The sequence below is a fragment of the Dendronephthya gigantea genome, unplaced genomic scaffold (genome assembly GCF_004324835.1).
Source record: "Dendronephthya gigantea isolate DGI-Jeju-01 unplaced genomic scaffold, DenGig_1.0 000070F, whole genome shotgun sequence".
In the NCBI taxonomy this organism is placed as follows: domain Eukaryota; kingdom Metazoa; phylum Cnidaria; class Anthozoa; order Malacalcyonacea; family Nephtheidae; genus Dendronephthya; species Dendronephthya gigantea.
In genome coordinates, this window is record NW_021163080.1 from 1,182,458 (window position 1) to 1,196,519 (window position 14,062).

A 14,062-nucleotide genomic window follows, 5' to 3' on the forward strand; every position below is an offset into this window, starting at 1 on the left:
CTGAACATTGAAAAATAATATTGAGCCGAAAAGTAAATAAGTTTTTTTTGCTAGCATCGTAATAAAAAACAAACTGCAGAATTGAGATTACCTTCATAACATCCATGGAATTCTGCACGCAATGCACAAGCTCCGGACCATTGTTTTGGATGAAGACGAACATATTGAGCAAATATTGGTGGGTGGATATAGTTCATCACAGTCGTATTACTGTCGTAGTTTGCAGGAAAAACCTTTTGTATATAAAAGTGTAAAGAAATTATATTATATATATGTGAAGTTAAGCATGCGTTAATCTATACATAATTATAATATTATCATCTATACCGGCTTGTACATATATCCTTGTCTCTATTATAACTTGCTTTCAAACCGTTGTGTACACCGTAACGAAATTCCACCAAACGAAATTCCACCTTGTCATGATTATATATATACAATAATTTTTCATCTTTAAATTTTTCATCTGGCTTGAGAGCCAGACAAGTAGAATAGTTCAATCTGCGTGTTTCCCCGCCCTCAGGCAGAATACTGTATATAGGCTTCTTTAAAAATTGCTTAACTCTCACCCCCAGCCAATTATTATAAATAACATTCTACGATTCTACCTTAACGTTTCCATCTTCTTTGTACGTTTCATAGTTTATCCCATCAATACTATGCGTGACTTCGTAACTAGTAACCCATTCAGCGGCATCAAACCGACCCTGTGTTGTAATTCCCCTCAAGGTTACGTTCGATTTAAAATCCACTCTCAACCACGGATTGCTATCATCAGCGGAAGCAATCCACGCGCCATCTCTTTCGCCGTCTATCGGTTCCAATCTCAATCTAGCGTTTCTAGCCCGCGACGTTTCACCTTTTTCGGATGACGACGTTAACTGAGGGTTCACGACCAAGTTACTTTCCAGACCAAGTGGAATTGGATCGATACAGTCATATTCTAAAAAGATCATTCAAGTGTGTATTAGCGTTACATACATTATTATGTACATGTACACAACTTCATTTAAAATTACAAGAATAAAATATATAAATGTACCATTTTTGTGATGTGAAAAGGCATCGAGAAATTACTTATACATGCGTTCGGTGGAACCTGGATGTATGGTAAACCAAAGCCTCGACCAAAGCGATTAATATGCCTCAGGAAAGAACTAGCGGTAAAGGGTCAACAATAATGAACTGTTTTCCCGAGGTGGCAGTAAATAAGTGATTGCATGGTATTATATATCTTGTGCCAAAATAAAAAAAAGAACAGATTTGTAGACGATACCTTTATATTAGATTAATATATGCAACAATAATTTTCGAAAATTCTATACACGTTTTACCACCGGGGTCCGCCACTTTCCTGTGATTTTTAGGGCGGTGTAGCTGATAAAATACATCATTTATGTAACTCACCTAAATATGACCCGTTGAAGTCGACTCTGAGTCCCACGTATGTGTTCCATTCTGTTGGATGTATTCGGATGTACCTTGCAAAAATCACGTGCGTCAACCGTTGTTCGACTAACCGTTCATTGTGGATGTTTGCAATGAACACCTTGAGGGTAACAAAAATAAATTTGAAAATAGTTAAATGATCAAATAAAGTGTTTTTACACATGTAAATATGAAATCCAAATTCCGAGGTATGATGAGTGAAATACACAAGATGCCATGGAGAAATTTGGGAAATTATTTTAAAATATAGGTATAATAGCGTAATAATTAATGGGTAATTAACCATTTTCTACCTTTGTTCACTATATACAATTGGTAGCAAAAGCAAATCAATCGTTACCCCCAGCCTTACAAAATAGAACATTTAGAAGCTCTTCTGGAATTTATACTCTTTCAAGCAATACAAAAAATATCAGAATAATTAATACAAGTACATAATTATTTTATACTTAATAGTATATAAAGATAAACTTACTGTTCCTGCTGTCAGCTGTCAGCCTGTCACTTGCCAACTTAGCCACGTGTGTATATCTGCCAGAAACAACTGCTTAGAGGCACCGGAAGAAATCAAGCTAGCTGGGCAGGCGGGGGGTAGCATAACGAGTAAGGCACTTAATTGAAAATTATATGAACAAACAGCAACAATCTTAACTTGGAAAAGCTAGACTGCTAAGATACATTCAATGTCCATGAGCATATATAGGGCAGGCTTCCCAGGCATGCACCTTTGTTGTGTTAGTTACTCCGAAATTTAAGTGTTTAATTTGGAGCTAAAAAAATTTGTCCTGAGTTTCTGGATCAAATAACTGCAGGAAAGCACTTATATTTGTCTATTCAATGAGCAACATATACATTTGTTAAAACTTATAATACCATTAAGTACTGTGTTAAATTTAATTAGAAAGGTCTAACCCCTTTGTTGAGAAAACATTGATATTTTGTCAGAAAAAAACTAGTTTTATTCAGGGGTAAATTTGGCAACATGATGCCGCAAAATATGTTTGTGAGAATCTCAAGACAATTAGCTGTCCATTATGTATTGTAGATCATATTTGCGTTCCATGTTTGAGACAAGATCGCAGCTACATGATTTGAATAAGATAACTAGTGGAAATTTACAAATACCCTTCTGCAGAACGATGTCTGGACAACGTTCTTTTGGCTACCATGCTGTATCTATATGGAACAGTTTACCAGTTTGGTTAAGAAACAATAACTTTAGTTTGCAAAGATTCAAATGTGAACTAAAAAGATTGTTGTTAATGGAGTTTTTTGAGGACCAGTTATGACATTTTTAACAATAGTTTTAGATAGTAAAGTTCTATAGTATTATTAGATGACATTTATAATTAGATAACATTATATATAGTAATATTGCAAAACATTTTCATAGGTAAATATTTTTATTATGTATTGTTTTTGTAATTAAGCACTGAAAAACCCTTTTGGGAGAGCCTAAATGTTATAATAATAATGCTCATGAACATTGAATGTATCTTACCAGTCTAGCTTTTCCAAGTTAACATTGTCTAGTTTGTTGCTGTTTGTTCATATAATTTTCAATAATTGAATATTGACAGACTTGGTAAACTAAAGTGCTTTACCTGTCATGCAACCCCACGCCTGCCCTTGATTCCTTCCGGTGCCTCTAAGCAGTAATTTCTGGCAGATATACACACGCGGCTAGGCTGAAAACTGGAAAGTGACAGCAGGAACAGTAAGTTTATCCTTATATACTACTAAGTATACAATAATGTACTTGTATTAATTATTCTGAAATGAATTTTACTGTGGGAGAAAAATAAACTACAAAGTCTACTCTTATATACTAAATTTGCATATAAACTTAACGTATTTTTAAGGATATTTAAAATATACACTCCTCATGTCTGGTCGCCATATTGGATATTATGGCCGCGTACGAGTTAGAAGCCTAGTAACGAGGTCGTCCTCTGACATATGTCAAATAGCCTTCACCAAAAATATCAGAAGATTCATAGTAGAAAAAACAAAATGTCGAATCGTCGTGCCCAGCTTGATAAGGAAGGACTGTAAAACACTTCTTCTGGAAAATGTTCTTCTCAACAGGTGAATAAAATGGTGAACCTTTTTGTAATTGTGATATGGCTTTTCCCTTGCTCACTAGTTACAGTAAATTTTTGTATTCAATTGTATTATTGCGGGTATAAGCCGTTCTCTTATAAATGAAGCATCATATATATATATAGACCTTAGTACGACTGTTGTAAAGTAGTTCATAGTTCTATGCGATGTTTGCTTCAATTGTAATTTTCCCCCCCATGCAAAGCATTTCTTTGTCCTCCGATCGCCCCTCCCCTGCTCATTTCGACCTGGCGCCGTAACCGTGTGTAAAAATTTCTTTGGATGGTCATTCAAATGACAGACGTGAAAGACGTGAAACACGCACTGCACATTGGGAGGGAGTTCAATTCAAAATTGGATATCAGTTTGCTGTGAATGCCAATCTCGTTATCTCTAATAAAAATTATGCCACTGGAATTCCCATCATTCCATCTCAAGATCTCCTATATTAGTATCTGTCTGTAAAAACATCACTTTTCTAAAATTTGTTGAACAATTTTTACTACCTTCCAAAACAGAAGCAACCGCAATCTGCTGTATCTTCTCACCTTTGGTTTTCCAAATTCGATATAATTCTGAAAGTTTCTACCATCGTTGCTAAATGACACCAAATATTTTTTTGTCCAATATGTTGAGCCATCCAATCCCAGTGTAAATATGGAGGTGACTTTCGCAAATATTTCGAAATCAACTTGAAACCACGGATTTGCGTCATCATCAAGAGGGCGCCAACCTTGCCAAGCCGCGCCAGAATTTGGATTATTATTGAGCCGGCCCAAGCCTTCACGATATGTCGTACTGTACAGAGAGGACGCAGAAATCTGACCATCCAAGATAAGACCGCTTTCCATACCAAGAGCGATTGAATATTTGTCACCTGTAAAAAAATAATGATTAGGCCTAACTCCTAACTGATGTATTGTGTGAGTAGTTTTCAGCGACTGATATTCATAGAATACACCAAAGCTATTGTATATTTCACTCCAGCCAGGGAAGGGGAACCCGGAAGGTTAGGGGGCGTTTGGGGCTATAGAGCCTCCCCTTAGTGGGGACCACCAAAAAAGCTTAATTTTTATACTACATGGACTACATTCGTACTTTTGCTTTGCATGGTTAACAGTTATTAATTATTTTCATGGCCTTTCAAACAAAACAAAACAATGCATTTCTTTAAATTTAGCCTCGATTTAAATGTTCCAGAAATACGTTTGGCACTTTAAACAAGAAAAATTACGGCATTTTTCTGAGTTACTAACCTTCAAAATGGCCATAGAATTCACATCGCATACCACATCCATTTTCCCAGGTTTTTGGTTTTACTCGTACGTAAACGCCGACAAAGGGAAGTTCTAGATTATGCCTGACAGTGCTGTTTGTGTCAATGTTCGCAGAAAAGACCTGTGTGGAAGGTATAATATCAGTTTCACATACAGGTAACTTTAAAATCATTCTAATTGAGTAATGTTTTCTGTAGCCCTATCATAAGAAATTTTCATTACAAAATTTCGAAGGAAATTTAATTACCTTATTATTTAATCAATTACTTAATTATTTAATTAATTACTTAAAATTTTTAAACGTCGGGGGAACCATGGTCCCGTGGTGCTACCATGCATGGTTGAAAACATGCTTGTTTTCCCATGGGCTTCCTCCGAAATGGCTTTCTTTATTTCATATAAAGACTTTATTACTCAAACTCCAATACTGCACATATACACATTTAATACCGCACACTTTGCCATCAATTAATACTGCAGAAAGTGCGGAATACCACAGTTAACTGTGCGAATACTAACTGATTATTGAGCAATCGAGCGTGAGGTCTGTACTATGAAATGTGATCAAACCGAACTTGAAAAGCCATATAATAATACTTGCTGCAACAGGCCATGTGTTTTCTCGAAATTGACGTAAAGTAAAATACTGATTACACACGAAATTTTCATCCATTTTAAAAGATTCATTCGCATGACCGCATCAAGCTCAATACTTCAATCTACGATAATAACTTTTTAAGTATACCTTAACCGCGCCATTTATTTGATAATCCTGCAAAGTATTTTTCCGATTGCCATAGGAGATTTCATAACTGGTCACCCACGACCCGCTTTCATTTACACCTTGTGTAGCAATTCCAGCGACTGTAACGTTTGTTATGAAGTTAACTTGAAACCATGGGTCAGAATCGTCGTTGGCTGCTATCCAACCGCCGTAGCCTTCAATCTCTGATGTGCTGACATTAAATTTGTATTCGAGATTTAGTCGTCCTTGATGTGCGCCAGATAAGGCAAATTTTGAAGACGACGCGCTCAGTTGAAATTCCAAAATCAAACCGCTTTCCATGCCCAGGGGCCAAGATTCAAACCAATCTGGCTCTAAACAACAGACAATTAGGCGGTGATTTCCCATGGCAAACACACTAAAAAATTAAAATGTTTCGCGAGATATACTTACCAACGAGGCAGCCAAAGAACTCAGTTCTCATTGCCGCTTGGCTTTCCCAAGTTGTTGGATGCAGTCGGATGAAACGAGCATAAATTACGCGAGTGAGGCGCTGCTTCACGACAGTGTTCTGATCGTAGTTGGCAATAAATTCCTAGAAACGAAATAGTTGTTGAGTCAGTGAGCTAGTAAAAAGAGGTGATTCTGCGTCTTATATTCTGGGAAACAGAAACTAGTATATGTATATTCAAGGCTCCTATTCAAAACTACTAAATATAATGATGATAATTATATCAGATTTAATTCCAAGTTCCAACGAACAGAAATATACAGTTCGGAGAAAAGTAATGCAAATAATTTGTACCACGTGATAGCAAAATTAGTATCGGAATTTCATCAAGTTAATTTTTTCACATTATAGTGTTGCAGCGGGCGACATTCGAGACTGTGTGACACACGTGTATGTCTTGCCCGGCCAGCAGCCAACAATTTTATAATGAAGAGATATAGAGCACTTATTAACATCGGGTCAAGCTTTCCTAGCAATCGGAATATCTTCGTTAACCTTCGTATGCGTTCTTTAGTAACCGTGGATTTATTCTATTTTGAATTGAGCGATATAAAATATCTTATAATAATTTATATTAAAATATCTTATATATTAAAAAATAATAAATCCGATCTTTTAAAAAACGAAAAAATTCCGATCGTAAGTTACGAAGATATTCCGATTGGTAGGGTAACCCGATCTTACCCTTTGTTATTAAGTCAGCCGATGTTATTAAGTCACTGCATGTCTACCGCTAGGGTTTCTCAAAGGAAGCGAAAATATGTTTATCAGTTGCGAATTTTTCAGGTTTGGGATTTGGTGCAACTTACAAAATGTGAAGTAAGCAATTTCTTCTTTGTGTATAAACAAATCACGCTGCTCAATTTGTCATTGTATCTGTCTCAAATCTCAAACATTTATATACATTCGTGGTTCCCAATAGAGTGCTTTGGCATTCACATTCTAACAATGAAATTCTCATTAGTGATTATAATACTTTTCTTTTTTGAGACACCTTGTATAAACAATTTATTATTCGAAAAGCTCAATGATAAATGATGACGTCTAGAGCCCCTTCAACTCAACTTGAAATTAATACTCAGAGTGCCACACCCCAACACATACACCGGCCTAGCTTTTATTTTACCTTTACAATGCCCATTTCTTTGTACTCCACGAAATCGTCATTATTATTGCCGTACGACAGCGTAAACTTCTCCACAAAGGAAGCAGAATCTGGTCTTCCTTGTGTTTCGATGCCGGTTATTTTAGCATAGGCTAGAAAATCTACTTTGAGCCATGGTTTTAGGTCGCTGCTTAAGGCGATCCAACACCCCAAGAGTGGTGACGCTGGTTGTAGATTCAATCTTGCCTGGGCAGCAGGATTTCCCATGTCATTTAAGGACGAAGCGTCGATTTGGCTATCCAGAATAGTCTCATTTTCCATACCTAATCGTGTCACATTTGCACAACCTGTGAAATACGAAGGTATGCTATGAAAAAAAGAGCAGCTATGAACTTCCTCAACATATTCGATTATTCGTACTATCGGGTTTAAGACTGTTTTTTACTAGGCGGAATTTTGCGCGCGGATCGGAATCTTTCATTGTTGTATACACGCTTACAGTCGCGGCAATAAATGCGTTCCGAAAAATATCAAGCAACTCAATTGCTCAAATTTATCAGTTGGCTTACCGAGTTCATAAAATATTTTAAAATGTTTTGAATTGACCAATCATATGCGTCTATTTATTTACTATCCAATAGGATTAGAGATTGGTCAATTCCAGACGGGAAGGTAAGCGTTTTTCAAGGAGTTTCCTAAATTATTGGATGAACTCCGTAAGCCAACCGATAAATTTGAGCAAATGAATCGCTCGATGTTTCTCGAAACGCTTCTATACTGCCGCAACTGTAAAAGTTCGATGGTACAAAATTTTTCTTTAGATTTTCTTCTTGATTGTGAGCGATCAAGTGAATCCGTTACGGTCCACTTTTCGCAATTGAAAAGAAAATTGAGGGGAAAGTTATGTTCGGTAGAAAAATTCCGCCTAGTGGAAAACCACCTGATTTTCTTTTTAACTGCGAGAATTCGACTGTGGGGGATTCCCACTGCTCCGTCAATTTGATATTTAATTTCACATTGTACAGACATCACTCTTAGTAATTTTTTAGCATTTAGTGCTCTGCGGCGAAAAAGTATCCAAAAAGCCCTACCTTCATATCGACCATAAAACTCAACTCTCAAAGCACAAGATCCAACCCATGTTTTCGGAATGATTCGAAGAAAACGAGCAATGATGTATGTATACAAGTCTTGCCTCACTGTGCTGCTGTCGTTATAGTTTGCAGCGAAAAGCTTTCATAAAAATAGAAAAAAGATATTGATCAGTGATAGCTGCATGTGGTCGAAGCGTATACATGATCACATATATCAGAAAGATTTGGAAAGACTACTCAAGATAAAGGGGATTTTAGTATAATATAAAGTAAAACAAAATTTAACTAATGTCAAACCTTAACAAATGTTAAAAGCTGTGCAGACTTATTTATATGGAGATGCCTTTAGACGTTTAATTAACGGTCTGACCATCTAAATAGCATGGCAGTGCATGAAGATATATATTCTGCATGGACAATTCAGTGCCCAGTAGAAGGGTCATGCACCTGCGATACCTTAAAAGCAGATCTAAACTCAACTGACAAATCTCAAGAGCTTACATGGAGAAATGAGAGAATAAATTTTAAGGCCCCAGGCGGCTAAATTAAAACTTTTGTAGTCGGAAATTATAACAATAAACACAAAGTTTTGTTCTATAACATAGATATTATACAATATTAACCTTCAATTGTCTACCAACATTGTAATCTTGCAAAACGTCTTTCTTGTGACCATATGCCAGTGTGTATCTAGTCACCCAGCCCAAGCCACTGTCCAGTCCTTGTAATAGTAACGCGGTGACTGTCACATTAGTCCTAAAATCAACTTGAAACCAAGGATTAGTGTCATCGATTGCTGCCATCCAACCGCCATGACGGATATACGATGTATTCACTGTGGTTATATTATTGGTAATATTCATGGTCGCGTTGAAGGCCGTGATTTGCGGTGTTATTATGTTTGTCCTCATTGCTGTCGCATTTTCACTCAACCGTGCCATACTAGGTCCAGATATAACATCTTTAGACGACGACGCAGTCAATTGGGATTCGACGATCAAGCGGGATTCCATGCCTAGTGGAGCAGCTTCGAACCAGTCCGTATCTGTGAAAGATCGAAAGAGAACCATTACAATTCACACACACATATGAAATGCTCTGAACAAACTGATAAATTTGTTCTTTCAAAAAAATCACGAACATTGGTTATGCTTACCGACATACTCGCCAAACAATTCCATTCTTATTCCAGGATGGTATCCGGATGGCCAAGTCTTCGCCACAACGCGTAAGAACCGAGTGAATATCGCACGTGTCAGGCGTTGAGGGACAATTAATTTATTTTCGTAATTGGCTCGAAACACCTGTAAAATTCAAAGGAAACACTCGGCATATACCTTCGTTTTACGGCCATTGAAAAAACCGAGAATACTGCAGGTAAGTCGTTTGCATTAGCTTAATAATGTAACAGTAATATAGTACTGTTTATCATTTATAGACCTGGGGTGAAGCGGATTCGGCGAAATATTTCCTGAAATGATGATATTTCCCGAGGGCGTATACCGAAAAAATATTCTGAGCTTGTAGAATAGCCAAACATAGAGTACAAAGTTTCGTAAAAGTATTGACGTGTGGATTTCGCCATATTTGCGGCGAAAATTACACGACGTACTGGGAAGGACCGGGGTATTCAAAATATCATGCCTCGGGGAAACAGGGTACGAGCAATCCAGGGGCATAGTGTTCGCTCAAAAATTCCATGTTCGTGTAGAATAATTAAATGTACTAAATAATGGGAAATTTTATAAGTTTCCAAACCATATGCCTTTAACTATGATTTAGGTTAGTAAGGTGGACGTATAAATAATATTAGGCAGATTTACCATGAGGAGGTGAACGTCAAAGGCGACGTGAAGATGGCGAATAAATGGCATGGCATGTCCATACATAGGCGTATCACGAAACACGCCATTTATTCGCCATTCTCGCGTCCTCTTTGACGTTCGCGTTCTCGAGCTAAATCTGCCTATTAAATTCAGTAGTTAGTTAAACACATCTTAACCACAGAATAGACATTATACCAGAAGTCTTACTCTTTGCATTTTGCCATAGGCAGCCCAATGGCGAATGATTTTATTTTTTATTTTAAATAAAAATGCACACTTTGATGAAGTAGGCACATTATGTCATTTATTTACATGCTTATGTACATGTCTGTAATTTACATGTTAATATGCGTGTCTAACAATGTTCAGGCAATTATTGGTATTATATAGTATACTATATCCTAGGATATATAGGATATATTATTCTATATGATACCTACATTGCCTGAACATTGTCAGACACGCATATTATAGCATGTAAATTATAGACAAGTACATAATCATGTAAATAAATGACATAATGTGTCTATTTATTCGTTATAAATTTCGAACCTTTATTTTTCCAAATTCTTCAAACGCGCGAAAGCTAGATCCATCATTGCCATGTAAGAGAGTGAAGGACTGGATAAAATATTGGGCTGAATTTTCTTCTCCCTGAGTTCTTATCTCAGTAACCTTTGCCCACTTGAGAAAATCAACTTGGACCCATCTATCCGCTCCATTGTCTAAATGCGACCCTAGAAATAACGTTAAGAAACATTGTAAATCATCAATTTCTTTATACATCGTTAAAATCATTTGGAAAAGAAAATAATTTAGGTTTGCATGTCGATTCAATGATGTTCATCATCTGAGCTTCGGTTAAGCGTTACCCGCAAGAACGAAGAAAACAGTAGTGATGCAATGATCTTAACACACGAAATTCATTTTTCATTGCAGATGACAAGAAACTACGAATATATTTTATGTTGTTCAACATGAAACAATAAAAAATAATGTAAAAAGCGTTAAATGAATCGCAAAAAATTTGATTTGATTGCTGATTGTAGAAGAAAATCCTTCTAGATCAGAAGCAACCATTGTGATTTTAGCTAGATTCAAATTAAAATTAGGAGATCGAGTTTTTTGATCTCTCTAAAAGTTCAAAATTTTAGTATAATATATATCGTCCAAGGACGGTAACAAGGTGTGGACATTAAACCCCTTTTACCAAGAAATGTCTTGGCTTAGAACTAGACAGGAATATGGAAGTTTAATTAATGAATGTCGCGTATAAAGTGAAGAAACAGGTCAAAAGAAACCATGAGTTGGGAAGCATGCCATGTGTTGTGAAACGTTCGAAGTTGACGCATTGCAACGTGTCACGGCATAGGCAGCCCAGAAATCTGTTTATACTCAGTCTTCGACTGCATTGACTGCGCGCGGTCAGCTTCTGCTGTCTGTACTAAACTACTAATTACAGTACAGACAGTATACGTAAAAGCTGACCGCGCACGTAAACAATGCAGTCAAAGACTGAGAATAAACAGATTTCTGGGCTTCCTATGGTCACGGTGTGATCGTATTTGCCTATAAACCATAGTGAACTGCACTCAATAGGAAAACGGTACAACACCCATCTACAAACTTTCAAAGGTTCACTGAGACGCATTGACTTACCTCCTCCACGCACTCCACTAATGTATGTCAAGTTCAACCGCGCATTTTGTGGCCCATTAAGTTTTGCACTACTACCGGAAGACGAGAGCTGGCTGTCCAAGATAGCACCACTTTCCATTCCCAAAGGCTGGGGGTTAGAACATCCTTAAATAAAGTGAAAAAGATAAGTAGGTAGGTAGGTACAGTATAGGTGGGTAGGTGGGTAGGCGTGAGGGGGAGGGTAAGTGTGTGATAGGCAAGTAGGTAGGTAGGTAAGAAAGATTAAACTGGGACGCATGCTGTGATTCAACAATTGATTTAAATATCACTGAACAATTAAAGAGTACTCAAAATAAATAAAAATTTTAAAAGTAGCAAATTTCCAAAGATGTAATAATTAAAACAAATTTAAATCTATATAGGGCAAAAAATACCATAGAAACAACAACGCATTATATCTTACCTTCATAGCGGCCATAAAATTCAAGTCTTACAGTACAATTGGCAACCCAAGTCTGGGGCTTTATTCGGATGAAACGAGCGATGATGTTAGGGTCAACTATTTGTGTAATTGTTGTATTGCTGTCTGAGTTGGCAGAAAACACCTAAGAACAAAGAATATATGACATATTATAATGGCATTTTGTCAATAGAGTAATAATGTTAAACACTCTTTATATCAATAAAATTAATATTCAATCTTTGTCTAGCTAGTCCAATTCTAAGTTGACACTAACACATAAGCAAGACGTGAACAACAACAACGTCAACAACGTCAAGAGAACTGGAATATGTGAAATTTTTATCTGAACTTTTTATATAATTTTTTATCTGAACTTCTCAATATTTATGAATTTTGATTGGATTACTGAAAATGTAGAAAAATTTGCTGCACGGACCTAAACGATCGAGATTCCTATCTGCTGTAGTGATAACTATCTTAACGATACCGCATCCGAAGGTACCTGCCTATTTTGGTAGTGAATAATTGAATATGAACCATTAAACTATAGAAGAGTCGCTTTTCAAACCTTTGTACGTCCTTCGATACTGAAATCCTGCATACGATGTCGGTCATCTCCAAAAGAAAGTGTATATCCTGTAAGCCAGGAAGTCCCGTTTTCCAAACCTTGCGTAGCTATTGCAGTAAGTGTTACATTGATGATAAAATCTACTTGAAGCCATGGGTGTCTGTCATCGTCTGCTGCTATCCAACCACCATGTCTAACAACGTCTCCTGTGTTCTCATCACTCAATGCATTTAGATTCAATCTTGCATTAGCAACTGTCGATGTAACATATTTTGAGGACGAAGACACTATTTGAGAGTCCAGAATCAAACTATCTTCCATGCCAAGGCTTATCGGTTCGGACCAAACTGTATCTGAAGTAGATGAATGATTATTTTGTATTATGTTTGGCCAGCAAACATTTCATGTATATTTTAACTTTTAGGTAATACTGATGGTGTCAGGATCAGACTAATTATCATTCCACGAAATTCGATCTTCACTCGAAATATCGAAGACATTGTTGTCAAAGAGAGGGTCTTGAGGGTCAGAAAACCGAAATGAAAATTCAGAAGACGTCTTTCGTCGTAAATTCAGCTTAAAAAGTTAAAGATTGGTATTCCATAACTAAAGAAACTGTTTTCAGTTTCAATCAATTAAATTCTAAACTTTCCCAAGCAAATCGTATTGGATTGATTTCCACTTGGATCTGTTTTGATTTCATTTCGTTTTTTTCAGGCACCTCTTGCTATTTATGTGGCCATGGCCTCTATATCAGCTAGACGTGCATGCAGCGTAGCTTACAAAATTCCATTGCCTTCACAAGCAAATAAAGGACAATGACTTACTGACATACGAGCCGATAAATTCCATCCTTATCGACGGGTTTCCATTGCTTTTCGTCGGTACAACACGTAAGAAACGAGTCACTAAACTTCGCGCAAGGTGTTGTTCCACAATAGTGTTCTTGTCGTAGTTCGCTCTAAACTCCTAGAAAGGAAAAAATAAAAAAACAGAACAGAATATATAAGTAATAGTTGAAATGTTTAATTATTGGGGTATGCTTGAACAAGGCGAAGATGAGAACGGGGCTTATATCCCACTGCCTCTTTTGGCACGGACCTAGGTAAGAATTCGCAACTCAATAGAAATTATTGTGAAAATATTTTTATGCACCAAAAGTGCGATGGGAAATAATATTCGCAAAAGGTAAAAACCGAGACAAAGTCGAGGTTACTGATATGTATTTTAGTACAATTACAAAGATGATTATTTGAAAAAAAGACAAATTTGTTATAGAACGTAAACAAATATATTGATGCTTG

General features: G+C 36.6%; 1 protein-coding gene across 3 annotated transcripts in view; it reads right to left on the reverse strand.

Moving 5' to 3' along the window:
- LOC114531336 overlaps nt 1-14,062 on the reverse strand; it is a 41,453-nt gene that overhangs the window by 469 nt on the left and 26,922 nt on the right. For 2 of the 3 annotated variants that reach the window (XM_028552968.1, XM_028552969.1), the window contains 16 exons: nt 13,586-13,727; nt 12,759-13,111; nt 12,191-12,332; nt 11,749-11,892; nt 10,642-10,826; nt 9,420-9,567; nt 8,887-9,308; nt 8,261-8,402; nt 7,191-7,516; nt 6,007-6,148; nt 5,575-5,927; nt 4,809-4,950; nt 4,101-4,429; nt 1,408-1,549; nt 609-943; nt 92-233 (listed from right to left, as the gene is read on the reverse strand). In XM_028552968.1, coding sequence (XP_028408769.1) covers nt 92-233; nt 609-943; nt 1,408-1,549; nt 4,101-4,429; nt 4,809-4,950; nt 5,575-5,927; nt 6,007-6,148; nt 7,191-7,516; nt 8,261-8,402; nt 8,887-9,308; nt 9,420-9,567; nt 10,642-10,826; nt 11,749-11,892; nt 12,191-12,332; nt 12,759-13,111; nt 13,586-13,727 — 3,589 coding nt within the window. Of the gene's footprint in view, nt 1-91; nt 234-608; nt 944-1,407; nt 1,550-4,100; nt 4,430-4,808; nt 4,951-5,574; nt 5,928-6,006; nt 6,149-6,942; nt 7,007-7,190; nt 7,517-8,260; nt 8,403-8,886; nt 9,309-9,419; nt 9,568-10,641; nt 10,827-11,748; nt 11,893-12,190; nt 12,333-12,758; nt 13,112-13,585; nt 13,728-14,062 lie in introns of those variants that run through there. The other variant, XM_028552970.1, reaches the window with a different exon arrangement.